Below are 27,471 nucleotides of genomic sequence, written 5' to 3'. Positions count from 1 at the left end.
GACACTGAGATCCAGCGCCGAGGGCCTTCTGGCGGTTCCCTCATTGCGAGAAGTGAGGTTACAGGGAACCAGACAGAGGGCCTTCTCGGTAGTGGCGCCCGCCCTGTGGAACGCCCTCCCATCAGATGTCAAAGAGATAAAGAATTACCTGACGTTCAGAAGACATCTTAAGGCAGCCCTGTTCAGGGATGTTTTTAATATGTAATGCTGTATTGTTTTTAATACTGATTGGGAGCCGCCCAGAGTGGCTGGGGAAACTCAGCCAGATGGGCGGGGTATAAATAATAAATTATTATTATTATTATTATTTTTAGAAATTTATTTTTACTCAGCAACCCCCTGGAAGTCTACTTTCTACAAGCAAAGGGGCGGGGCCGGCGCTGCAGCCTACCTGCCAATGGCCAAATAGGCAGGCAAGCTGCCACCCTCTTCCTGGGCCTGGGTGAAACTGAAAAGGGTTCACGCGAGCCCAGGAAAACCCCTCGCGTCCAGCCAGCACAACTGCCAGATCCAGGGGACATGTTGTTGCCCTCCCTTCAACAGCGCCCAACCTGGCGGTAAGCATCATTACACAACAGATGAAACATGTAGAATGGTTTTTCAAATTTTTCTTCACTTTTCTTTTTTCTTTATGCTTTCACCCCCCCCTTATTTTTATTCTATGCCCACCAATTACACCTGATGGCTTGGACTACTGCCATGCACTCTATGTGGGGCTACCTTTGAAGGTGGCTTGGATTACCAGTGTGGTGTAGTGGTTAAGAGCGGTAGACTTGTAATCTGGTGAACCGAGTTTGATTCCCCGCTCCTCCACATGCAGCTGCTAGGTGACCTTGGGCTAGTCACACTTCTTTGAAGTCTCTCAGCCCCACTCACCTCACAGAGTGTTTGTTGTCGGGGAGGAAGGAAAAGGAGAATGTTAGCCGCTTTGAGACTCCTTCAGGTAGTGATAAAGTGGGATATCAAATCCAAACTCTTCTTCTTCTTCTTCTTCTTCTTCTTCTTCTTCTTCTTCTTCTTCTTCTTCTTCTTCTTCTTCTTCCTGCCATGCGCTCTACATGGGGCTACCTTTGAAGGTGACCCGGAAACTACAACTAATCTAGAATGCGGCAGCTAGACTGGTGGCTGGGAGCGGCTGCCGAGACCATATAGCACCGGTCCTGAAAGACCTACATTGGCTCACATTATGTTTCTGAGCTCAATTCAAAGTGTTGGTGCTGACCTTGAAAGCCCTAAATGGCCGCCACCCAGTATACCTGAAGGAGCATCTCTACCTGCATCGTCCAGCCCAGAAACTGAGGTCCAGCTCCAAGGGCCTTCTGGCGGTTCCCTCACTGCGAGAAGAGAGGTTACAGGGAACCACTGCCTTACTTGGTCCGCTCTCCTGGCTATGCCTCCTCAGTCGCGATTGGTTGTTTGAACTGAGGTTTGGCGGGAACCTCAAGGTTTGTGACTTGGGGAGGCAGTCCAGGAGGGCTCTGACAGGAGTCATGTAGGATGGGGGTGCTGCTGCTCGTGGGCACGCAAAGGGCGCCCTCCATTTGATGTGGAGAGCGATCATTTTTGGAAGTCACACTCCCCTGTGCTGCTTATGTTGGTATGGAGTTAGGCAGAGTTATTCAGGCTGCCACTCTGTTCAACGTTTGTGTGGATCGCTCCTATTTTGAGGAGCTCTGTCTATACTAGGTAGAAAAGCTTATTATAGATGGAACTCACTCACATTCTTTGGCGGCGGCTGTGGCTGCTGCCATCATTTAACAAAAGAAACGAAATCTCCATGGATAGCAGTAACCTTTTCACCGCTGCGATAAAGCAAATTTGAACGATGTGCTCTGCGCAATCTACATTTCCACCAGTCTCCTGTCACTGTAATAAAACGCTGCCTGATACAGAAATTTATCACTCTCTGTGTGTATACACAGGAGTCCGCTTAAGGCATGGGTCGGCAAACTAAGGTTTGCGGGCCAGATCAGGCCCAATTGCCTTCTGGATCTGACCTGCGGACGGTCCGGGGATCGCCAGCACGTGGGTCACCAGCGTATGCTTTCTTTTCCTCTCCCTCCCTCTCCTTCACATGGCAGTGGCGGTAGCGCCTCCTCCCTCCCTCCTCCTGGCTTCTCCCTGCCCTGCCTAGAGGAGGAAGGGGGCTGGGCTTTGTTGAGCCACAGTTGGCTGAGCGCCCCTCTTGAGCGGCCACCATTTAAATCAGCCCCTTTCCAGAGCCAGCCCTTTTGTGTGCCACTCATCGTCTCTCCACCGCTGCCACCACTGCCAGCCCCTGCCGCTCACAAGGCACAGTTAAGCCCAAAAAATAAAGTCCAGCCCCACCACAAGGTCTGAGGGATGGTGTACTGGCCCCCTGCAGAAACAGTTTGCTGACCCCTGGCTTAAGGCAAAACGAGAAATGCTGCCTTGCCTCGCCACTGCTGCTGCAAGCCACAAACCTGCTGTTGCCCCAACCTGAACTGCTCAATCAACCACATCTACAGCTGGCGGAAAAGTGCTGCCACCATCACCGCCGATTTCAGGCCAGGTCGGACCGATTTAGGGTGAGATCTCACAGGAAGTAGTGTGAGCTCAGCAAGGTATCACGCAGTTTCAGGGAAGATCTCGCCCAAAATGGATGCGATCTTATTCGAAATTGTGCCAGTGCCACCTTATCTCCCTGGTGGAAGTGTTAAGGCAGACATTGGTTTCGGACATGTCATCATGATGAGCTGCACTATTGGATTGCTTGAAACTACAACTCCCATCTTCCCTGGTCATTGGCGACGGTTGCTGCAGCTGCTGGGACTTGTTATCCAGCAACATCTGGAGGGCCAGATGTTCCCCATTCCTGCATCACACAAAATCAGAAATGGATAGGAAGAGTAAGGAACAGCACGGTTTGCCTGTCCACCTTACTTAACACAAACCTGAGAAGGCAGCTGGGAAATGCAACAATCAGCCAGTTTCAAGCAATCCAATAGTTTGTTGCACAAAGATCCTGATGCAGCTCATCATGATGACATGTCCGAAACCAATGGAACAAGTTAGACATGAGCTGTTACAGACCCGCTGTTTTCAGCTGGATTCAGCCACCTTAATCTGGATTGGAGCTCTTAGCGGAGAATTCTCCCTGGGAGTGCACCATTGACCAATACCTTGTCCTTCAGATCACCCTCCATAGGTTGGAGGAAAAGAGGGACACTTGGAGGGTCTGGCATTGGTATTTCCTGACAACCAGAGCAAGCCAAGAATGACGGTTGCACAATATGAAATGCAGCTCAACAGTTGCACGGGTGGAAGTAGTTTGTGCAACTGGAAATATCAGGGCTACAGCAATCTGTTGAGCAACCTCCTATGAGAACCTGTGCTTTCCTCCTGCACCATTTATTGTGCAGGACATTCGATTTAGTACACTGCTAAGGGACTTCGTAAATTACCATATTTTTTGCTCTATAAGACTCACTTTTTCCCTCCTAAAAAGTAAGGGGAAATGTGTGTGCATCTTATGGAGTGAATGCAGGCTGCACAGCTATCCCAGAAGCCAGAACAGCAAGAGGGATTGCTGCTTTCACTGCGCAGCGATCCCTCTTGCTGTTCTGGCTTCTGAGATTCAGAATATTTTTTTTTTCTTGTTTTCCTCCTCCAAAAACTAGGTGTGTCTTGTGGTCTGGTGCGTCTTATAGAGCAAAAAATACAGTAGCGCTACACTGAAATCCACCCATGATGGTATCTAACTCCAGTTAAATTAGCAAAAATGTATAAAACCATGGAAAGCAGGTGTTGGAAATGTAAAACAACAGAAGGGACATTTTTTCACATGTGGTGGGGTTGTAAAATTATAAAGGAATATTGGGAAATGATTTATGATGAAATGAAGAAGATGTTTAAAATCACCTTTGTTTAAAAAACCAGAAGATTTCCTATTAGGTCTCACAGGAGTGGATTTACCAAGATCACAAAAGAACTTTGTATGCAACTATGGCTGCATGGACATTATTAGCCCAACTTTGGAAAGAAGAAGATGTCCCAGCTAAAGAAGATTGTCAACTTAAATTAATGGAATATGCTGAAATGGCAAAAGTGACAATGAAACTAAGAGGAAGAGATGACAACGAGTTTAAGGGGAAATGGAAGATGTTTATTGCATATATACAGAAGCATTGTAGACAGGTTAATACATTAGCAGGGTTTTAGAAATACTTGTAATTTGATTATGAATGGATAGTAGGTTATACAAATGGATTGCAAATTTAACAAAGGGCATGCAGTATGTTAATTAATAATGGAACCAAGGAAGGGACTGGGGGAAGTCAATTTGTTTTGCTTTGTTTTGATTTGATTTTGTGTTGTTGTTGGAAAATTAATTAAATGTTATCAAAAAGAAAGAGAAAGAAACACACCCATGAAATTGAAAGCACTCATGCACGGACAAAGGTGCACAAATGCACTCATGGAAACAGCCACCCATGTAGACACGAATGCCCATGTGGTCGCAGCGATGTTGAGGAATATTGGATGGTTGTTGAATCCATCTCCCATAGTTGATTCAGGGGCAGCATTGCTTGGACAACTTGATCCAAGTCCTGGGTGGGCGGAGGTTGCTCTGATAACCTCACCATGTAGTAGTTGTTGTTGATGGTGATGATCATTGAGGTTTGAAGCCAAGATGTGGTCTATCTGGTTCTTCATATATATATATATCCTTTGCATGGCCCTCCTGCACTCTTTTTAACCTCGGTGCTCTAATGACTACTTTGCTTTCTGGAGGCAACGAGGGGAATAAGAGCCTTAAGGGGAGAAAAATATAATGAATCACTGTAATTATTACTTAATCCATTGGCTCCTCTAATGGTTTTCGTGACTGATAATTAGTCAAAGCAGAGCCCCGCGTAATTGCCATGTAACCACTAAACAAATGGCAAAATGGGAAAAGCTGTCTGGCAGCTCCCAAGAGGGAACGGTAAGTTGGGGCGCACAGAGAATTATTGCACGGCTGTAATTATATGACCCATCTGATTTCGGTGTGTTATTACAACACAATGCAGAAGTTTCAGGGCAATTAATTGTTTCCAGCTCCCTTTTCCCCCATTTCTGCCAAGACTGAACAATCCTACCTGATCTCACCTTATTCTTGTTTGTTTTGGTTTCTTAAGAGATAGAATTACAAAATAGCAATTCCTTCCCATTATAACTTAGTTCCTCAACAAGATCTTGCCTTGGCTAGCTGCATTTGGACAGGAGCCAAATGCAATTTGTTCTCCCGGGGTATGTTTATTATTAGGACCTGCATACAATGTGCTGCAGAATCTAAGTGATATATGAATGCAATTAAGCTCAGATTGGCTGGAGATTTATTTATTTGTCATATTTTTAAACCTCCCTTCTGCTGAGGTTCTCAGGGCGGGCTACAAATCATAATAAAAAACACTGAATGAAACATCCATCACGAAAGCATAGGAATGCAATTATCTTAAAACCAGCAATGGCAGAGCATGGAATCCCATAGGAGTGGGAAGCGCGAATCCTCTTATGAACCTCCAAAGTCCTGATGGAACAAATATGTCCTCAGTAAACGATGAAGAGAAGCCAAGAAGTGGGAATCTCCAAGCAGAGAGCCACAAGAAGAAGATGATGAGGCTCAGGTGGCCTCAGTGGCCCGGAGTGCCTTCCATCAGCTTTGGTTGGTGGCCCAGCTACACCCCTATCTGGGCAGGGATAGCCTAACCACTGTTGTCTATGCTCTGGTAACCTCAAGGTTAGATTACTGCAATGCGTTATACATAGGGCTGCCTCTGAAGACAGTCTGGAAACTTCAGCTAGTGCAGAATTCAGTGGCCAGGTTGCTCACAGGAGCAAGACTGTTTGAACATATTGCACCAATCCTGGTCCGCCTGCACTGGCTTCCACTTAGTTTCCGGGGCCAATTCAAAGTGCTGGTTTTGACCTATAAAGCCTTAAATGGCTCAGGACCGCAATATCTCAAGGACCACCTCTTTCCATATGAACCTACCTGGACCCTGAGATCATCTTCTGAGGCCCTTCTTCGTGTGCCTCCTCCTCGAGACGTCCAGAGGGAGGCAACACGAGAACAGGGCCTTCTCTGCAGTGGCTCCCTATCTGTGGAATGCTCTCCCCAGGGAAGTTCACCTGGTGCCTTCATTATACACCTTTAGGTGCCAGGCAAAGTTGTTTTTTAACCAGGCCTTTGGTTGATCTGATTTACATCCTATGTCCTTTTAAAATGTGAGGGTTTTTTTGTGGGGGGCGGATGGGTGGGTTATTGGGTTGTTGTTTTCTATTTTTATTTTGCATTTTGTGGTTTTATATTTTGATTTTATTCCGTGAACTGCCCTGAGACCCCCAGGTATAGGGCGGTATATAAATTCAATGAAGAAGAAGAAGAAGAAGAAGTCGTCACTGGGGTTCAGGCTGCAGTTATGGTTGGAACTATCAGCAGAGTCTTTCCCCGGTGGATCTCAGATTACGGTCTGGCGGATACAGAAAGAACTGCTCCTTTAAGTACTCAAGTGTTTTATGCACCACAATGAGCACCTTAAATGCCACCCCGTCCATTATCACACCTAGTTCTGCGGCTCAACCATCTGTCGGCAATGTTTCGCACCAAGCTGTTTTCAAAGGCAGCCCCATGTAGAGCACACTGTAGCAGTCTAAATGGGAAGTCACCAGTGCATGTATTATTGTAGCAACACTACCCTGGTCCAGGTAAGGCAGTGGCTGGTGAACCTGCTCTAACTCCTTATTCCACTCATCTCGAAGATCCTGAACATCCACTTTACGATATTCCAATAAATAGTTATAAACAAGAACAGATCTGCCGTTCTTTAAATATCCAATTACTCCCTCTAGCAATCTAGGTGATACTGAAGCACTCAAAGCTGACCATCCATAAACAAACACCCAAAGGCTGTAAATCTGAAGATATTGCCATTCACCACTTGTGGATTGGTGGTTTCTTAACAGCGATATTGAAAATGGCAAAAAAATAAAAAATAAAAATAAAATACTCCATCTAATCCTATTAACTGGTCTGATGCATAATTTCCACTTTGAGTCCGTTTCTCAAACAGATCTTCTTCTCTGTCTTCAAATCTGGGTTACCCCATAGACTTAATTCAGCATGAACACATAGGTCAAAATATAACTGACGAAGCAATACAATCAGTGCCTTTCCAGCTGCTAAAACTGCAAGGGGAAACCCTCCTTTCTTTTTATATACATAGATTCTAGCACCATCCATCCATAAAGTGATGTACATCATATCTGTGATCACCCATGCAGAGGTCTTTGCAGGGGGAAAATCTTACCAATCACTTGTATGAGCAAAAATATATTCCTTATGGTATAAGGAATATAACCCTGAAGGCTTTCACTGATGCCACTGGGCCCAGACTCTTTGCTTTCAACAACAACAATAAAAATAAAGTATATAGACCTATGAGAAAGTTTGGGGGTAAAATGTGAAAAATCTAAGTGATTTCTGTGAAAGGAAAGTGAGTGTGATGTAATCACCTTGTGAATTTTTCCTGATACTGACAGCAACAACATCAGTGTGTCTGTGCGTGTGTAAAATAAATATTTTTGCGATCTTCACAGGCTTGACTAGCAGGACATAGCTGGCTTGCCATGCTAAACATGTTGTTGGGGGTGCCTGTCTCTCTAATTTTGTATTATGCCCCGTACCCCATGGCAGCCATTTTGTGTTATGCCCTCTCTCAAAATTCCAAATGTGCCCACTGGTCTAAAAGGTTGGTAACCCAGGTATGAACTAAGATCGGGAAAATTTAATCCTCATTTCGATACGGAGAGCTGCATTTTTAAAGAGTAAAAAATGAGGTGGAGAAGTCCCTCAAATACACTTCTGAAATACGTGTTAAAATTTTTGAAAATATACTTGGGGAACATATAAAAGAATACCATGAGCTCATAAATTTTCGATGGCAAGATATTCATATTGTGTAGTAACCATACTCCAAATACTAAGCCTAAATAACAGCCACCTTACTAAACTGAGAAATATCTCTGTCATCAAACTGTTTAAATTCAGTTTGATCATTCGAGGAACTTAATCATCTCTGGGAACCAAAATACCCATGCTTTTGTTGGCTACTTGTGGCAAACTCTCTCCATACTAAACCTTGACATTTTTCTTCCTCTTCACTCTAACATGGCTGCTTTTACCTTTTGCACCCGCAAGGACATTGAGGTTGCTCCATTTGTGCCTTTCACAATGCGAAACGCATTTGGCCAGGGCGTTCCCACAGAGGGACTTTACGGACGTGATTTGTTGCTTTCTCTAAAACAGCACGCAAGGGCCTGGTGCCAAAAGCAGAGCTGAATTCTGTGCCAAAGGCTTAAGGCTGCAAGTAAGGGGGAGAAATGATGGGAGTTCATACCATTATTCGTAGTATGAAGAAAACGGGTGGAGGAATGTTTTTCTCCCTCTCTAGTAACACTAGAATTCGTGGGCATCCAGGGAAGCTGAACATTGGAAGGTTCAGGCCAGACAAAAGTGCTTCTTTGTGCAGTGCAAAGTTACCGTATTTTTCGCCCTATAGGACGCACTTTTCCCCCTCCAAAAATGAAAGGGAAATGCGTGTGCGTCCTATGGGGTGAATGCAGGCTTTCGCTGAAGCCTGGAGAGTGAGAGGGGTCAGTGCGCACCGACCCCTCTCGCTCTCCAGGCTTCAGGAGAGCCGCAGCACCAGTCCCACAAGGTCGGGGGACAGCGGGGAGGCGGAACGCCGCCATACCATTGTCTCCCGATGTGGTTTGGAGGCTGACGGCGGGGAGCCGCGTGCTTCTCCCGGCCGCCAGCCCCGCAAGCTCGGGGGACAGCGGGGAGGCGCAGTGCGTCTTCCCGCTGTCCCCGGACCTGGTCTGCAGGCGGGCGGTGGGGAGAAGAGCGCTTCTCCCTGCTACCTGCCCCGCAAGCTCCGGGGACAATTGGGAGGCGCAGCGTGTCTTCCCGCTGTTCCTGGACCTGATCTGCAGGCGGGCGGTGGGGAGAAGAGCGCTTCTCCCCGCTGCCGGCCCCACAAGCGCCTGGGGGAAAAATAATTTTTTTTTTCTTTATTCCCCCCCAAAAAAACTTTGTGCGTCCTATGGGCCGATGTGTCCTATGGGGCGAAAAATACGGTACTCGCTTTCCAGATCTTGGGAAGTTAATAAAAGTAAAGGTAAAGGGACCCCTGACCATTAGGTCCATTTGTGACCGACTCATCTCGCTTTATTGGCACTCATCTTGCTTTATTGGCCAAGGGAGCCGGCGTACAGCTTCTGGGTCATGTGGCCAGCAGGACTAAGCTGCTTCTGGCGAACCAGAGCAGCGCATGGAAACGCCGTTTACCTTCCCGCCGGAGCGGTACCTATTTATCTACTTGCACTCTGATGTGCTTTCAAACTGCTAGGTAGGCAGGAGCTGGGACCGAGCAACGGGCACTCACCCCGTCATGGGGATTCGAACCGCCAACCTTCTGATCGGCAAGTCCTAGGCTCAGTGGTTTAACCCACAGCGCCAACCACGTCCCTCAGACAGTTACACATGGGATTTTGCTATTATATCCCTATAGCATTCCTGCTCACCTGCGGGAGCCCTCCAAGCACCCAGATCTACACACTAGACTTCCTTTCACACAGCTGCCAAATGCATGGTGACTGAGGTGGGAGCTAGCAAGTGCATTATGGGGCAACATGGCAACTGAAGATGAGGCAGGTGGCAGAAGTCCCCGCCCAGAGGTGTAGCAACAAAACTGCTAGCATACCCCTCAACTGTTTGAGCAGGACATCCCAGAATTACACAAGCCTGATTGGAACCTGGGATGGCCCCTTTTGATTCCCATGAGAACATGACCCCAAAAGACACCCGTTTTCGGGGGTTGTGCTCTCTCTCTTGAGTCACCTGGCTGCCACAAGAGTGGAGCCCCCCAAAAATGTGCATCCCAATTTTCCTCTGCAGGATTTTGGAGGGTCTGTTATACTAGAACATGGGTAGGCAAAATAAGGCCCAGGGGCCGGATCCAGCCCAATTGCCTTCTCAATCCGGCCCGTTGACGGTCTGGGAATCAGCGTGTTTTTACATGAGTAGAATGTAGAATGTTTTTTGTGGGGCCTGCCTGGTGTTTTTACAATAGCAGAATGTGTGCTTTTCTTTAAAATGCATCTCTGGTTTTTTTTTGTGGGGCATAGGAATTCATTCTTTTTTCTTTTCTTTTTTCAAAATATAGTCTGGCCCCCCACAAGGTCTGAGGGATAGTAGACCGGCCCCCTGCTGAAAAGGTTTGCTGACCCCTGTACTAGAAGGATTCCTTCTGATTTTATCAATGACTCCTAACAAAGACTTAAAACTGTGTGTGTGTGGGGGGGGGGGACAGGAACCTTGGGAATCTATCTGAAAAAGAAACGTAAAACAGGCAAACAAAATCAATCTGGATGCAGAGTATATACCCAGCCAGATGGACTGGGCATCATAATAATAACAATAATAATAGTCATGCAAAATTCAGCAGTCCTTGCACAGTTATTTCCAGACTCTTGGAGTGCTCACAGACTGTTGCTATTTTCAGGTGGGTTTCAACCTAGCAAATTTGAGTTGTGCAATTATAATGGATTGGAGCTCTTGCGCAACAAACCCACTCCCCTCTCTGTTTGCTGGAAGGAAAGTAATGGAGAAATGCACTGGAATGCGCACATAATGTCTGCTTGGTCCAATGCCATCTAACTTCCCCCATAAACCCATCAGGAAAAATGCTTGAAAAACGACAAGAAACAGGTTGCTTGGAAGCGACCTTGAATATGCTTTATGAAGTATGCCCATCTTGTGACCCAACAAGCAGAACACAGCCTGCTAGCTGTGTGCACTGTGGCCTGGCAGGTTCTTGGCAATGCCACTGTTGTGTGTGTGTGTGTGTGTGTTTTGTGTTTTTTTTTACAGACTCTGATGGCAGGCAGCAAAACCAGCACTAATGTCCCTGGCAAGCAGCCATTCGAAACTGGCGGGCAGCATTTAACTTGGTGGACCGCAGGCTGGGCAGGTCTGCGTTATGCAAAGGGACCGAGAGGATACAAATCGAAATCGAAGGACACTTTGCGGGAGTTTTCTTTGGAAGAATTCAGGAGGATCCTTCTCTGCATGCAACCGAAAGTCATGCAGGGTCATAAATCACCAAGCAACAAAATGGCACAGCTGAGTATTACTAACAAGGAAGGTCAGGGTTTCAGAGGCAGGAGATGGGCGCTTTCCCAGGAACCGCATCTCCCGTTCCCAGTCCCACCCTATTTTTCATCCTTTCCCTAGATATATATTCCACCCATCCTTCCTCTGGCAGAAGGAAAGATCGTGGCAATCCCTTTCTGCGCCGTGGCTCGACTTCCCCATTGCCGCTTCTGCCATGAAGAATGAAGCTTGCTCGTTGGCCTTTTTCAGAGCCGTCTTTGCCGAGTTCTTGGCCACCATGATATTTGTGCTTGTCGGGGTGGGCTCGGCCTTGAATTGGCCGTCGGCACTCCCACAGATGGTGCAGATTTCCCTGGCCTTTGGCTTGGCCATCGCCACCCTCGTCCAGTCCGTGGGCCATGTCAGCGGGGCTCACATCAACCCAGCGGTGACAGTGGCCCTCCTCGTGGCACAAAAGATTTCAGTGGTACGATCGGTGGCCTACGTTGTGGCTCAGATGCTGGGAGCGATAGCTGGGGCAGGGGTGATCCACCAGCTCACTCCAGCCGATATCCGAGGGACCCTGGCCGTCAATGCGGTAAGTGCTGCTGACGCATGTATTCCTATTGTCCTGGCTGAGGAAAATGACAAGGGGTCAGTCCTGCTAAATTTCATGGGTCTTAATACCAGGTAAGCATACGCAGGATTGAACCACCTAATGCAGGGTTAGAGAACCTGAGGCCCTACCAGTGTTGCTGAACTACAACTTCCATCACCGTAGATCATGGGTAGGCAAACTAAGGCCGGATCCGGCCCAATTGCCTTCTCAATCCTGCCCGTAGACAGTCCGGGAATCAGTGTGTTTTTACATGAGTAGAAAGTGCCCTTTTATTTAAAATGCACCTGTGGGTTATTTGTGGGGCATAGGAATCCGCTCTTTTTTTCTTTTCTTTTTTCAAAATATAGTCTGCCCCCCCCCAAAGTCTGAGGGACAGTGGACCGGCCCCCTTGTTGAAAATGTTTGCTGACCTCTGCCGTAGATTATATACCCTCCAATATTTTGCCAATGAAAATAGGGACATCCTATTCCATAGTATTATTATTATTATTATTATTATTATTATTACCACCCCACCCATCTGAAGATGTTAAGCTTCTTCTTTTTTCCCCAAAATCTCAGAAAAGAAAAGAAATTTTTTTGAGTTATTTTTAAGGGGTTTGCCAAAATCAAGACTTCTACCGGTTTTCGCCCAAAGACTGTTTCTGACTGCCATGTTCTGGTTAGGTCTGGGAAATTCCAGACATATTGCAGCCCTACTCTAGGCGGCTTTCAACATATATGAAAACATTATAAAGCATTAAGAAAACTTCCCTATACAGGTCTGCCTCCTGAAAGTTGTATAGTTAATTATCTCCTTGGTTTGGGGGTCACATAACTCTTTGGCCTCCAACATTTCTCTGATGAAAATAGGGACTTCCTAAGGAAAATTGGGACATTCCAGGATCAAATCAGAAACTGGGACAGCTTCTGTAAATCCGGGACTGTCCCTGGAAAATAGGGACACTTGCAGGGTCTGTGACTATTGACCATGCTGGCTGGGGCTAATGGGGGTTGGAGTCCAAAAACATCTGGAAAGCCATAAATTCCCCATCCCTAATGCTACCTGGAGGAAACATGTTATGCCCTCCCCTGGCTGGAAGAACATCATATCGTGGGGCACACCATGGCAAAGTGCCGTTCTATAAACCCACTGGCATTATAGCCAATTTATAGTCCTGTGAGTGTGGATACTTCAAAATCCATCAGGGTTCATAATGAGTGTTGGAGATTACCTCTATGGTTCTTCCCAGTGGTGGCCTCACTGCCAGTTATTATCAGCAATTAGAGGATTTTGTGCAGCAGCAAAAGCTTGTTGGCACAGGATCCTGACTTAATTTAAAAACTATTATGTTGTTTTTTACCATTTTAATATAATTATTCTATATTTCCCACTGTTTTTTTAATAAAAAAATTACATTGTTTTTAATTATACAGTTAATATTGTACTTAATATATTATGTTGTGTTTTATGTGGTTTTCCCCCCGCTTTCTTTACACACAACAACAACAACAACAGCAACTACAACAACAACACATATACAGTCGTACCTTGGAAGTCAAACGGAATTTGTTCCGGAAGTCTGTTCAACTTCCAAAACATTCGGAAACCAAAGCACGGCTTCCGATTGGCTGCAGGAGCTTCCTGCAGCCAATCAGAAGCCGTGGAAAACCCGTGTCAGACGTTCAGGTTCCAAAAGAATGTTAGAAAACCAGAGCATTCACTTCTGGGTTTCAATCATTCGGGAGCCAATTTGTTCAGGAGCCAAAGCGTTTGAGATCCAAGGTACGACTGTATTGCCAGGCCTTAGGGGTGTCTACACCTTACATTGAACAAGTGTACAGTCTGTGTGCCTGTGTACACAATAGCTGGACTGCACAAATGCACAAGTGTACATTGTTTTAGACAAGCACTTGTGCAGGTGTAGAGTACGATGAACCTGTGTCCATCGTAACGTGTGAACAACCCTCTTGCCTAAAGCCAATAGGGTTAGGCTGGAGAGGAGATAGCTGGGGTGATGCCAAAAAAGCCTGAACTCCAACTGCCAAAGGTTTTTGGCAGCTATACAAAGGGATGTGGAGTTCAGCCAAGGGATTGTGCTTGTCCTCAGCTACAATCAGAGCAGTGCAAGTTGCTTCTGGTTATTTCAGTGGCCCGGCAAATCTAGATCATCTACCGGCTATCCAGCAGAGTACTATGAAAACTTTGTCACACCGGCATGGTCTTGATTCCAACTACAGTGGTACCTCGGGTTAAGAACTTAATTCGTTCTGGAGGTCCGTTCTTAACCTGAAACTGTTCTTAACCTGAGGTATCACTTTGGCTAATGGGGCCTCCCACTGCCGCCACCGCACGATTTCTGTTCTCATCCTGAAGCAAAATCTTAAACCCGAGGTACTATTTCTGGGTTAGCGGAGTCTGTAACCTGAAGTGTCTGTAACCCGAGGTACCGCTGTACAATTCTCTTTGGATGTTTGGGTAGGTACAATATCACCATCCCAAGGGACTGCATTCCCTTGTTTGACAAAGTGGGAAGGGATCTTCCCTCGCTACTGCAGCCATAAATCCAGAATCAGAATGGAACATCACAGAGGTGACTAGGGGCTTCTCCAGACTGATGTGTTTTATTGTGGACATCTTCTGCAGCATATTCTCAGTGCAATAATAGTACATTAGTGGTGTATTTTTCAAAAGAACACAGCAAAGGGAAAACAGTATACTTAAAGGGCTGTCGTAACGCATGCACAGTTTAAAACAAAGGGCAAATCACCTTAAAGATGCTAAAGGGGTGTCTCCACACCCCCCCCCCATCGTTCAGCCCGGACACTGAGGTCCAGCTCTGAGGGCCTTCTGGCGGTTCCCTCACTGTGAGAAGTGAGGTTACAGGGAACCAGGCAGAGGGCCTTCTCGGTGGTGGCACCTGTCCTGTGGATGTCAAGGAAATCAACAACTACAGTGGACGCTCGGGTTGCAAACGTGATCTGTGTGGGAGGCATGTTCGCAACCCGCAGCGTTCACAACCCGCAGCGACGTGTCTGCGCATGCGAGGGTTGCAATTCAGCGCTTCTACTCATGCGCAAAGCGTGATTTAGCACTTCTGTGCATGTGTGACCGCCAAAACCCAGTTCCGGTACTTCCGGGTTTCGGAGCGTCTGTAACCCGAAAAAGCACAACCTGAAGATTCTGTAACTCAAGGGATGACTGTATCTGGTTTTTAGAAGACATATGAAGGCAACCTTGTATCGGATGTCAAGGAAATAAACAACTATCTGATTTCTAGAAGGCAACCTTGTATCGGGACGTTTTTCATGTTTTATTATAAGTGCTGGAAGCTGCCCAGAATGGCAGGGGAAACCCAGCCAGATGGGCAGGGTATATATAATAAAATTATTATTATTGAGACATAACGAAACCACCAGAAACCACCCTTTTTTATCTCTAAAGTGCCCAAAGAGGTCAGTTACAGGTTTTCCTTTAAAGAACAGGGCCAACGCATCTTGCCAAAGAGGAGTGAGAAAAAGCAGCACTTGCCAAAATTCTGTGCAACGGGGACAGGGGGTCTTTGTCCTCCATTGCATCCAGCCACCCTAGAGCAGGGATGGGGGCAACTTGCTGTTCTTCTGATGTTGGCACACTTCAGTTCCCAACAGCACCAGCCAGCATGGCCAACGGTCAGGAGAGTGATGGGGGTCTGTAGTCCAGCAACCCCTGAGAGGAGCATAGAGGGTTCTCCATCCCGTGCCCTAGAGCAGTGTTTCCCAACCTTGGGCCTCCAGCTGTTTTTGAACTACAATTCCCATCATCCCTGACCACTGGTCTTGCTAGCTAGGGATGATGGGAGTTGTAGTCCAAAAACAGCTGGAGGCCCAAGGTTGGGAAACACTGCCCTAGAGAACCAGCACTGGGTGCTTCTGCGATGATGAAGCTGGCCGGCAGGTTAGCAAGTGTAGAAGCTTCTAAGCACATTTGCTATATCCAGATATTCCTATTTCCTTTAGAAGTTAGTTGCTGGCAGGGCTCCAGCGAACACCAGCACAACTTAATTCCTAGACTCTCGATTTCTCCTTTGGTGCTGATCCTGCTGGAAAAACACACATTTGGGCCTGGGAGTGCTTCCGAGGCGATCAGTCGGATGGGCACATAATTAGCTGCGTCATTCAGCAGGGCTAAGCCGGCAAGCCGGTGTTTTATGGCCCGACCAACCCTTGGAATTGTCAGCTGTTCCTGGAAATCAACCCCATGGGGGCCACCTAACTTTTGTTCACTAAACGCTGCCGCCTGGGGGAGATGCATGGTAATTGTGTCTGCTGTCTCTCTCCGCCTTTGCCAAGGCTCAAAGGCTGCCTCTTCCCGTGCTTCCTCCTCCTTCACAACTTCCCTAATCTTTGCAGCTGCACAACAACACCGGAGCCGGACAGGCAGTGGCAGTAGAGCTGATTCTGACCTTCCTGCTGGTCCTCTGCGTCTTCGCCTCAACGGACAGCCGCAGAACTGATGCTGTGGGCTCCCCGGCGTTATCTATCGGACTGTCAGTCACGGTCGGCCATTTCCTAGGGGTGAGTGTTGTTATCTCAGCCGGGCAGAGCAATGGTACAGGTTGTGTTCCTCAGATGAGATGGCTCCACAGTTCTCCTTATGGGGTCCTTGCTGCAAGATCACATTCACCCGGTGCTATACCAGCTGCACTGGCTCCCGGTGGAGTACAGGATCAGGTTTAAGGTGCTGGTTTTAACCTTTAAAGCCCTATACGGCCTAGGACCCTCGTACCTACGGGACCGCCTCTCCTGGTATGTCCCACAGAGGAACTTACGATCTTCAAACAAAAACATCTTGGAGGTCCAAGGCCACAGAGAGGTTAGGCTGGCCTCAACCAGAGCCAGGGCTTTTTCGGCTGCGGCTCTGATCTGGTGGAATGCTCTGCCACAAGAGACTAGGGCCCTGAGGGACTTGACATCTTTCCGCAGGGCCTCAAGACAGAGCTGTTCCACCAAGCCTTTGGCCAGGGCACAGTCTGACTCCCTCCTTTGGCAATCTTTACAGAACTCTAGCCCAATGGTTGCCATCAATTTGATTTGAATTAATTTTTATAATGAAATGATTTTAGAATGTTGTATTATTTTATTGTTAGCCGCTCTGAGTCCGGCTTCGGCTGGGGAGGGCGGGATATAAATAAAAATTTATTATTTATTTATTTATTTATTTATTTATTTATTTATTTATTTATTATTATTTACCATTGCATTCCAGCAGGGGGTGCTATGGCAATTGGGGTGGGGGTGGTGGAAGGCAGTGTTGGGAAACTGCCGAGAAGACGGGGGCATCAGGCAGGCCCCCAGCTGGCTCCAGCCCCCGACCGGCAGTCGGTCTCCCTTGGAACAGCATCAATCAGCGACACGAGCCTCAGATACGTTTAGAGACTCGTGCACGCTCTATCAGCAGAGTGTGTAAATCTTCTCACAGCTGAAGAGGAGGACAGAGAAATGTGTAAGCATAATGTACAGCATTTTATTCAGCATAGTTCAGGAACAGAGGAAAAAACATGTCTGCTTCCCTTCGTCTCCAGCAAAACAGCAGTAACACAAAAGCTGTATACAAACGGAAGTTCCCAGCAAGTGCTGGAAGTAAACAGGCATGTGGCACACCAGTCATGCGTGCTCCTTTTAAGGTGGAACGGAACTACCATATTGTTCGCTCTATAAGACGCACCAGACCACAAGACGCACCTAGTTTTTGGAGGAGGAAAACAAGAAAAAAAAATATTCTGAATCTCAGAAGCCAGAACAGCAAGAGGGATCGCTGCGCAGTGAAAGCAGCAATCCCTCTTGCTGTTCTGGCTTCTGGGATAGCTGCGCAGCCTGCATTCACTCCATAAGACATTTCCCCTTACTTTTTAGGAGGGAAAAAGTGAGTCTTATAGAGCAAAAAATACGGTATATCCTAACAGGCAGGTCCCTGGTGCTCCTATTAGCCAGTAATAAGTGTATGGAGGAACCATGTGTGTAGAACCAGTGGCCTGGTTCCTTCGTATAAAAGCTATCCAGCATTTTGCCAGTGAAATGGTCAAGGAGGCCGTTTCTGCACATGCTGTAAAGGGAAGTGAGGAGAAGATGGGGCCAGTCAACCTGGGAAGGTAGCCCATCTAGGAGAAGCAAAACTCTGGTCCCAAACTTCCACTGCCTTGAGGGATATCTTCAGGAGAAGAAAAGGCTAAGGGGTAAACTCAACACACATCTGGAGTGGAGTCTTGCACGTCTCTTCAACTCCTGCCTCCAAGCTGCGGTCAAACGTATTGCTCTGCTTTCCTTTGGATCACATCTGCGAGGCCGAGAAAGCAGTATTATTGTCTGGGCAGCCCAGGACCTCCACACCCACTGCCCAGGCTTGTGCCCCAGGGAGGTCATGTCAGTGATACTATTGCAGCGGTTTGAATTCACCTCTGGAGGCGCACTCCATTGTCTCTGTGGGTGCCCATAACGACAATTACTGTTGTTGCTATTTGATTTTTGTACCTGCCCTTCACCCAGTGGAAGCTGGTCTGTTGGGGTGAATGGGGCATTGCCCCACCAACCTCTGTCTGCCCCTAACCAGCCCTCCATCTGCCTGTTTTCCAAGTGTCGCTAGCTGTCATATTCTTTCTCCTTTGTGCTGCCATCATAGAACTCAGCAGGAAGAAGGATGGGAGCAAAGCCAGCATCAGTTGGCTCTGCCTGTCATTGGCTCTCTGGCGCCACCTACAGTTGACCTCCCTGCTGTTTTCCCTGCCAGTCCCAATGGCCACCAGATTGCCACTACCTTCACCGCTAGACCCCAGGGCGAGTTACTTACAAAAACATTGCAATAAAATATGGAAAGCTGTTAGGACCTTTTGCTCTACCCATCATTAAGCGATGACATTTCCCCACCATTATTACCTTCCAGATCTATTTCACGGGCTGCTCGATGAATCCTGCACGGTCTTTTGGCCCCGCTGTCATAATGGCAAACTTCCAAGATCACTGGGTAAGTGCTTCCATCCAGCTACCACCTGAGACTTCAGGCTTGTGATGGGCCCTGATATTGCTAGGAGATGAAGGACACAAGTAGACATTCCCACCTTCCCCCACATTTTCCGACGTTTCTCTGATGAAAATAGGGACGTCCTATTCCATAAACATATTAATTTTATTATTTATACCCTGCCCATCTGACTAGGTTGCCCCAGTCACTCTGGGTGGCTTCCAACATATATAAAAACATAACAAAACATTAAACACTAAAAAAACCCAAACAAAACTTCCCAACACAGGGCTGCCTTCAGATGTCTTCTAAAGTTACTTATCTCTTTGGCTCGGGGGTCACATAACCCTCCAAGTGTCCCTATTTCACGATTTTTCTTAGGATGTCCCTATTTTCATTGAAGAAATATTGGAGGGTATGGAGTTATGCAAGCCCTGAGCTAAGGAGATAAGTAACTATACAACCTTTAGAAGACATCTGAAGGCAGTAAAGGTACCCCTGCCCGTACGGGCCAGTCGTGTCCGACTCTAGGGTTGTGCGCCCATCTCACTTAAGAGGCCGGGGGCCAGCGCTGTCTGGAGACACTTCCGGGTCACGTGGCCAGTGTGACAAAGCTGCATCTGGTGAGCCAGCACAGCACACAGAAACGCCGTTTACCTTCCCGCCAGTAAGTGGTCCCTATTTATCTACTTGCACCCGAAGGTGCTTTCGAACTGCTAGGTTGGCAGGCGCTGGGACCAAGCAATGGGAGCGCACCCCGCCACGGGGATTAGAACCGCCGACCTTTCGATCGGCAAATCCTAGGCACTGAGGCTTTTACCCACAGCGCCACCCGTGTCCCAGGGGTACCTTTACCTTTACCTTAATATATGTTGGAAACTGCCCAGAGTGGCTGAGACAACCCAGTCACAGATGGCCAGAATATAAATGATGATGGTGGTGACTGACTACGTCTCTATTTTCATCAGAGAAACATTGGGGGGTATGCCATATCATCCAACATTTCTCCAAAGAAAATAGGAACATCCTACCATACCCTTCAACATTTCTCTGATGAAAATAGGGACATCCTGAGGAAAAGAGGGACATTCCGGGATCAAATCAGAAACCAGGACAGCTTCTGTAAATCCACAACTGTCCCTGGAAAATAGGGGCATTTGGAGGGTCTGATTTTCTACCACCCTCATCCTCGATTAGCAGCAGATTTCCAGGGTGTTAGAAAACGGGCATAGAAAGGGCAAGATCCTGTCTTCCAGGCCCTGGCACATGGATGAATGGCCGGTGCATTAATTAGATGTATACAAACAAGACTCAATTCTTGTCGGGCTCTGTCTTAATTAAAATCAGTTTATGAAATACGGGTGTGGAAATTGATAAATGAGCTATGGGCCTTATCTTAGGGCCCCTGTTTAGACAATCTGTTATCCTGAGATAATCATTCCTCTGTTTGTTTCAGCCTTTAATTTGCTTACATGCTCAAGTGATAAATTAGATGCTGGAGTAATGTGAAAGGAAGTCAGCCAACTCTAGCAAGATCAGGGACTCGACGTGGCTCACCTTTCTTTCAGCCCAGAATAAGGAACAGAAGAATCTTGGGTCACTGGAGTTCCTTAATGGGTAAACAACAGTTGCCAGAATTCTGGGAATTGTAGTTTACCTCTAACAGAGCTGCACGTTGCAGTACCCTTAACAAACTGCATTTCCCATGATTCCTTGGAGGAAGTAACATGCTTTAAATTATGGTGCGCATCTAGGATTTTTCTTCCACTATGCTTTTTCACAAAAGGGTGTTAGGCTCAGAGTTGTTTTGAGAGTCTCCTGTGATTATACAGAATTGGAACAAATAGTACTGTTGTGCCCCAAGAATTTCATTGTGTAGCGAGTTCCCGCCTCCCCCCAATAGAAATAAAGACACGTGACACCACTATTTTAGGTTAATGGGCTAAGATTGGCCACAACTTTATTGGTTACAGGTAAAGAGCGGTATTGGCTTAGGCATTGGTCCTATCCGACTATATGGCTTCAGCCTATTTGCTTGAAGGGTTAACACCAGCAGGGGGAGCCCTGCTGATGCACACCAACTAGGAACTCCTGCGGGGTCACTGCTCAGGGGCGTGCTTTATGCCCTGGCCTCCATAGGCTTCGGACGAGGCCACGCCCCCCGGAATCCTTTACCGGACTACCCTTCAATATTTGGGGGAGGTGATGGCGCTCCTCCCCCCCACATCTACATAACAATACCCCTACCAATGACTAACCACCAAAACCAAAAGAGTTGTGACGATTTGCTACGAGGTAGGCGAAAAACCAAATGGCCAATGCCAATTTGCCAAGTGGAAAAAATTCCTACCAGGCCCCTTAACGGCGACCAACCGAAGTCCATAGCAAGGTCAGAAGGGGAATCTTAAAGGGTGGGCGGGTGGCAAACCTCAGCAGCTGAGCGGCCAAAAGAGGGAGATCCCGGGGCCGCGCTCGCCTTAAGTGAGGCAAGCCACACACCCCAATCGGTCAATTGTCTATAATCTCTGGCAGCAGCTCCAGTTGATAATGTTGATGTGTGATGTCAGGAGCTGACGTTGGCCATAAGTAACAGGAATGATGAGCACAAAACATAAGAGAATTTCAGAGTATAGCTACACTGTGCATGGATCCAGAACCATTTCCTTTGAGCACCTCGAGACAGTCCCAAAGCCATTTGACTCTGCTCTGGCCAACTGCTATGTCCCAATGGGATGGGCTTTAGCAAGACTGCGCACGGCAGCAGAACATGGTTGGCATATCTTGGCCCCATCGTCCCATTACGCATTCTGAGCAGAGGATGGAAATAATAATAATAATAATAATAATAATAATAATAATAATAATAATCGTTTATTACTTGTACCCCGCCCATCTGGCTGGGTTTCCCCAGCCACTCTGGGCGGCTTCCACAGAGACCAAAAATACACTAAAATGTCACACATTAAAAACTTCCCTGAACAGGGCTGCCTTAAGATGTCTTCTGAATGTCAGGTAGTTGTTTATCGCTTTGACATCTGATGGGAGGGCGTTCCACAGGGCGGGCGCCACTACCGAGAAGGCCCTCTGCCTGGTTCCCTGTAGCTTTGCTTCTCGCAATGAGGGAACCGCTAGAAGGCCCTCGGCGCTGGACCTCAGCGTCTGGGCAGAAGCCAATGTAGGTCTTTCAAGACCGGTGTTATGTGGTCTTGGCGGCTGCCCCCAGTCACCAGTCTAGCTGCTGCATTCTGGATTAGTTGTAGTTTCTGGGTCACCTTCAAAGGTAGCCCCACATAGAGCGCATTGCAGTAGTCCAAGCGGGAGATAACTAGAGCATGCACCACTCTGGCGAGACAGTTCGCGGGCAGGTAGGGTCTCAGCCTGCATACCAGATGGAGCTGGTAGACAGCTGTCCTGGACACAGAATTGACCTGCGCCTCCATGGACAGCTGTAAGTCCAAAATGACTCCCAGGCTGCGCACCTGGTCCTTCAGGGGCACAGTTACCCCATTCAGGACCAGGGAGTCCTCCACACCTGCCCTCCCCCTGTCCCCCCAAAACAGTACTTCTGTCTTGTCAAGGTCCTTTCCAACTATATGATGGTGTGGTATACCTCAATAGCACCCCTACTGGCCGAGAAGGGGGGAAACAGCTCTGTAGCTGCTCCAGTTGGGAATGATTCCATTGAGGAGTGACTCACCAAAAACCTATGTTTTGTTTGTACTTCTTCAGATCTTTTGGGTGGGACCTCTGGCGGGCGGCATTGTGGCCTCTCTGATCTACAACATCATCCTCGCTCCTGACACAAGAAGCCTATCCGAGAGGCTTGATGTTCTGAAAGGGACCTATCAACCTGAAGATGACTGGGTGGAGAAGAATGATCAGAAGTACTCAACGGAACTGGTGGATCATAGGATCATAGAATCATAGAACGGTCGAGCTGGAAGGGACTCTGACGGTTATCCAGCCGAAACCCACTGTCAAACAGCGCTTACTGTCAGAAAGTTCTTCCTGTTTAGTCAGAATCTTCTTTCTTGTAACTCTCCAATCTCCTCTCATCCAGGCTAAATGAACCCAGCTCCTTCAACCGTTCTTCATCAGGCTTGCTTTCCAGACCCTTGATCATCTTGGTCGCCTTCTTCTGCACACGTTCCAGCTTGTCAATATGCTTCTTAAATTGTGGTGCCCAGAACTGGACACAGGTGTGGTCTGACCAAGGCAGAATAGAGAGGGACTATTAACTTTCCAAGATCTGGAAAGGAAGTAACTTTGCGCTGCGCAAAGAAGCACTTTTGTCTGGCCTGAACCTCCCAATTTTCAGCTTCCCTGGATGCCCACGAATTCTAGTGTTACTAGAGAGGGAGGAAAACATTCCTCCACCCATTTTCTTCATACTACGAATAATGGTATGAACTCCCATCATTTCTCCCCCTTATTTGCCTTTTCTCTAAACTAAAAAGTTTTAAGGTGGAAGGACCAAACAAAAACAGTACAGTGGTACCTCGGGTCAAGAACTTAATTCGTTCCGGAGGTCCGTTCTTAACCTGACTGTTCTTAACCTGAAGCACCACTTTAGCTAATGGGGCCTCCTCCTGCTGCTGCTGCTGCTGCCACCGTACCGCCGAAGCACGATTTCTGTTCTCATCCTGAAGCAAAGTTCTTAACCCGAGGTACTATTTCTGGGTTAGCGGAGTCTGTAACCTGAAGCGTCTGTAACCCAAGGTATCACTTTACTCAAACCATCCCTTACAGACCTGCAGATCAGCAACCTTTTTCAGCCGTGAGCCGGTCCACCGTCCCTCAGACCATGCGGTGGGCCGGACTATATTTGGGGGGGGGGGAATAATGAATAAATTCCTATGCCCCACAAATAACCCAGAGATGCATTTTAAATAAAAGGACACATTCTACTCATGTAAAAACACGCTGATTCCTGGAACATCCGAGGTCCGGATTGAGAAGGCAATTGGGCCGCATCCACGGGCCTTAGGTTGCCTACCCCTGCCCTAGGGTATTGCATTGGCATCCCTTTGTTTATTGAGTGGGTGCCTTTGTTTAATAGCCTTCCATGTGCCTGGAGCATGAGAAGTCTTAGCTCGACCGCACCCTCCAACGTCAACTGCTGCATCTAGTCTTTTGACATCCCCAGGTCTCTCCTTCCCGGCTCTGTTCTTCAGTGAATGTAGATTGTAAGCGCTTTGGAGGCAGAGACTCTGCTACTTCTGTTCAGCGCCTAGCACACTGCTAGGGCTAAACTAAATGTTAAATAGCAGTAATAACAATAAAGCAGTAATAATAAATGGAGAAAAAGCAGCAGCATCAATCTGGCCACCACACAACAAGCCCGGGCAGTGCCGGATTTACGTATAAGCGAAACAAGCTATAGCTTAGGGCTCCACTCTCTTGGGGGGGGGGGGCAAAAAACTAAAAGAAAAAAACACTGGATGTACATTTCCAAAATATAAGATAAAAAATCAAATAAAATAATATCTACATACAGCAACAGTGTTTTGTGTTGTTTCAGCTCCTATGATGTACTGTAAGTAGTGCTAGCCTGCTCCCTAAAATATCACTGGTTTGCTCATTTCTATATACAGTGGTACCTCGGGTTAAGTACTTAATTCGTTCCGGAGGTCCGTACTTAACCTGAAACTGCACCTGAAACTTAACCTGAAGCACCACTTTAGCTAATGGGGCCTCCTGCTGCTGCTGCTGCCGCGCCACCGGAGCACGATTTCTGTTCTCATCCTGAAGCAAAGTTCTTAACCTGAAGCACTATTTCTGGGTTAGCGGAGTCTGTAACCTGAAGCGTATGTAACCCGAGGTAACACTGTATAGGGTGCCTACATTCTGCATGGACCGGTTGCATGGCAACATGTAGCATGCAGCTGCAGACTGCAGTACAGCGCAGTTGAATGTCGGCCATGTTGTACCTGTTATCTAATATTAAAAAGTGCTTGTAGACTGATGACCAGGCAGCATAGACTAAGGGGATGAGTCTTATGCCTACTGTCAGGGTTTTAGGGAGAGAGGAGACAGAGAGCGAGGGCGAGGAGGAAGAGGACGACAACGAGCCGAGGTTGTCCCAAAGTCCGTCTAGCGAATCAGAGGATTCCCAGAAGGGAGCCCCCCTGGTCAGGCCAAGGGGCAATAGAGAGGGAAGCAGTCAGAAAGAGGGGAACGAAGAGGGAATCCCCAGTGGGAGTGGCAAAGCGGGACCAGCTCCCCCGTCGGAAAGGAGTGCAGGGGGGGGAGTTGTCAGTGTGTCAGAAAGAGCAGGACAGGAAGGAGGAAGGGGGAGGAGTTCGGAGCAAGACGTCCTGCCTGAAAGGGAGGAGTGTAGTACCGAGAGCAGCGTAACTGTAGAAAGGAAGGTCAGAGGCAACGTACGCGCGCCAAGTTCAAATATAGAGGCGCGCGGAAATGAGGAGAGCTCTGAGGAGGAGCCTGGTGCCAAAGCACGAAGGAGGGGGGAGCAGGCGGGAGAAGACTCAGCCTCTGGGGAGTCCCGGAAAGAGGGAAGACAGGGGGGCAGGAAGACCCTGCGGAAAAGGAAAGAGAGGAAAAGGTGGAGCAGTACAAGCCTCTTAAATTGGTGCAGGGGAGGGACGGACTCAGAGGGGACTTCTAACATCTAAGGGTAACAGATGCGGAGCCACGGAGTTTGGATGTAATGACGACAATGATCTTCAATAAAACCTTTTGTATATAGCTTGGACTGGACTTTGGTCTCTTGTGAGCTGGGACCCAGGGTGGCTCTGACAGAAAGTCCCCTCCAAAGAACGCAAAATTTTTTTTTTTTTGCAAAGCTCACGAACGGTGACAGCCATGAGTGCGGAGGAGCAGTTGACAGCGCTGCGAACTACAGTTTCCGAACTCACTGCTGCAGTCCTTGCGTCTCAGAAGAAGCATGACGAAATGGAGAAGCGCTGCCAGGACCTGCAAACAAGGTGGGAACGTGCAAGCAGGGAAGGGTTCCCAGGGTCCAGATCAGAGGGGATTGGACTTGGACGGAGGGGGGGCAGCCTAGTCACCCACTTCGATGGGAACCTGAAGCACTACCCCAGTTTCAGAGCAGACGTTTTGTATGCATTGCACTTGCTTCGTCATGACTTTAAAGATGAGGAGGAAAAAGTGGGGTTTATTGTTTCTCACTTGCATGGGCCGGCCAGAGACTGGTTGCGCAATTTGTGGCGTGAAGATGGCCCTGCCCGCCGCGATGCAGATGAATTCATTAAAGCGATGGATGCCTGCTTCCAGTCAACTGTAGATGTGGATCTTGCACGCAGGGAAATTTTTGGATTGCGGCAAGGCAAAGCCACTGTGCGTCAGTACCATTCTAGATTTTTTGCTTTACTGACTGCGCTAAGCTGGGAGAAGGATTGTGCACCTGTGAGGGATTTGTTCTGGGAGGGGCTCAGCGGTCCCATTAAGGATGAACTTGCCAGGGGAGACAGACCCCAGACCCTGGAGGAGCTTGTGCAGAGGGCTTTGGCGATTGGGATACGGCACGAGGGACGTCCTTGGCACACTGAGGAAGAACGTCAGGTGCGTCCACCAGCGAGGACGTCTTCTTTCGTCCCCAGGGAGTTCAGTCAGTCACATCCTTCGCCGCTGGGAAGGCAGGGGGAGGAGCCCATGGAACTTGGTGGTGCTAAGGCTCAAGCAACAGCCAGAGCCCCAGCTTCCGGTGCAGTGAAGGCAAAGCCTCCTAGAGGGACCAGGAAGTGTTACATTTGCGACAGTGCACAGCACATGGCGAAAGAGTGTCCCCAGAGGCTGCAGAAACACACTGCAGCTTTAGCAACTGTTGCAGCAGAAATGATGCAAGCAGAGCAACCTCAGGGAAACGACAGTGCCTGGCTGGAAGCAGAGCTGCTGGGGCTCAGCCAGGCGAATCTGTAGAGCAGTCCCCAGCGCTTTTGCAACGCACAGACCCTTTACCACCCAAGCCAGCGGTGCAGCTCACTGCAACACTTCAGTTGCCGAATGGGACCACCCTGGAAGTCCCCATCACGATTGATTCTGGGAGCAACGCAGATTTTGTGGGGACGCACTTTGTCAAGCAGCATCGCATAGCGCTTCTGCCAGCGACAACACCTCTGAACGTAGTCACGGTGGATGGCAGGAAATTGCTAGGAGGACAAGTTGTGCAACAGACGCCTCCCATGGTGATGAGGATTGGAAATCATCGAGAAGTCATCAGCTTCAATGTCACCCGCCTTTCAGACACGCCTATAGTATTAGGCATGAGTTGGCTGGAGAGACACAGTCCTGCTGTAGCGTGGTACCAACGGCAGATCACCTTTTGCTCATCGTACTGTGCTCAACATTGCATCCAGTCCAGCCAGGAGGAGGGAGCTGAGCAGCAGTTGCAACTTGGCATGGTGCAGGCAGTACCCCGCAAGTACGAGGGGTTCCTGGAGGTTTTCTGCGAGAAGGAAGCTGACCAGTTGCCGCCCCACAGGCCTTATGATTGTGCCATCGACCTGGTGCCAGGGGCGCAGTTGCCGACTGCAAAGCTGTATTCCATGTCTGAGGACGAGATGCAAGAACTCAGGGAGTTCATAGAGCACAATTTGAAGCGCGGATTCATCCGAGAATCGAAAGCGGTGGGGGGCAGTCCTGTTTTCTTTGTAAAGAAAAAGGACACGCCCCAAAAAAGACTCATTGTGGACTATCGATTCATAAACAGTAAGACCAAGCCCAAGGCCTTCC

General features: G+C 48.0%; 2 protein-coding genes across 3 annotated transcripts in view; one reads left to right on the top strand and one right to left on the bottom strand.

Moving 5' to 3' along the window:
• Positions 1 to 27,471, bottom strand: part of AQP6 (aquaporin 6) — a 150,676-nt gene that overhangs the window by 106,726 nt on the left and 16,479 nt on the right. Inside the window, exon 6 of one of the 2 annotated variants that reach the window (XR_014153322.1) lies at positions 24,557 to 24,759. The gene's annotated coding sequence lies outside the window, so the exon portion shown is untranslated. Of the gene's footprint in view, positions 1 to 24,434; positions 24,760 to 27,471 lie in introns of those variants that run through there. The other variant, XR_014153323.1, reaches the window with a different exon arrangement.
• On the top strand, positions 10,999 to 22,989 carry LOC309335040 (aquaporin-5-like). Its single transcript, XM_081849956.1, has 4 exons — positions 10,999 to 11,759; positions 16,152 to 16,316; positions 18,679 to 18,759; positions 22,486 to 22,989. The coding sequence occupies exons 1-4, from the start codon at positions 11,397 to 11,399 to the stop codon at positions 22,681 to 22,683; spliced, it is 807 nt and encodes a 268-aa protein (XP_081706082.1). The 5' UTR covers positions 10,999 to 11,396; the 3' UTR covers positions 22,684 to 22,989.

Source organism: Podarcis erhardii (assembly GCF_964252035.2).
Source record: "Podarcis erhardii genome assembly, chromosome: 2".
NCBI lineage: Eukaryota > Metazoa > Chordata > Lepidosauria > Squamata > Lacertidae > Podarcis > Podarcis erhardii.
Note: the sequence above shows the minus strand (reverse complement) of the source record. Positions and strands in the feature narration are given on the sequence as shown.

Excerpts from the sequence above, each read along its gene's own strand:
- LOC309335040 (XM_081849956.1), top strand. The coding sequence starts at position 11,397 with ATGAAGAATGAAGCTTGCTCGTTGGCCTTTTTCAGAGCCGTCTTTGCC. Across the intron at positions 11,760-16,151 it reads GGACCCTGGCCGTCAATGCG|CTGCACAACAACACCGGAGC; the intron begins GTAAGTGCTGCT and ends TAATCTTTGCAG. Across the intron at positions 18,760-22,485 it reads CAAACTTCCAAGATCACTGG|ATCTTTTGGGTGGGACCTCT; the intron begins GTAAGTGCTTCC and ends GTACTTCTTCAG.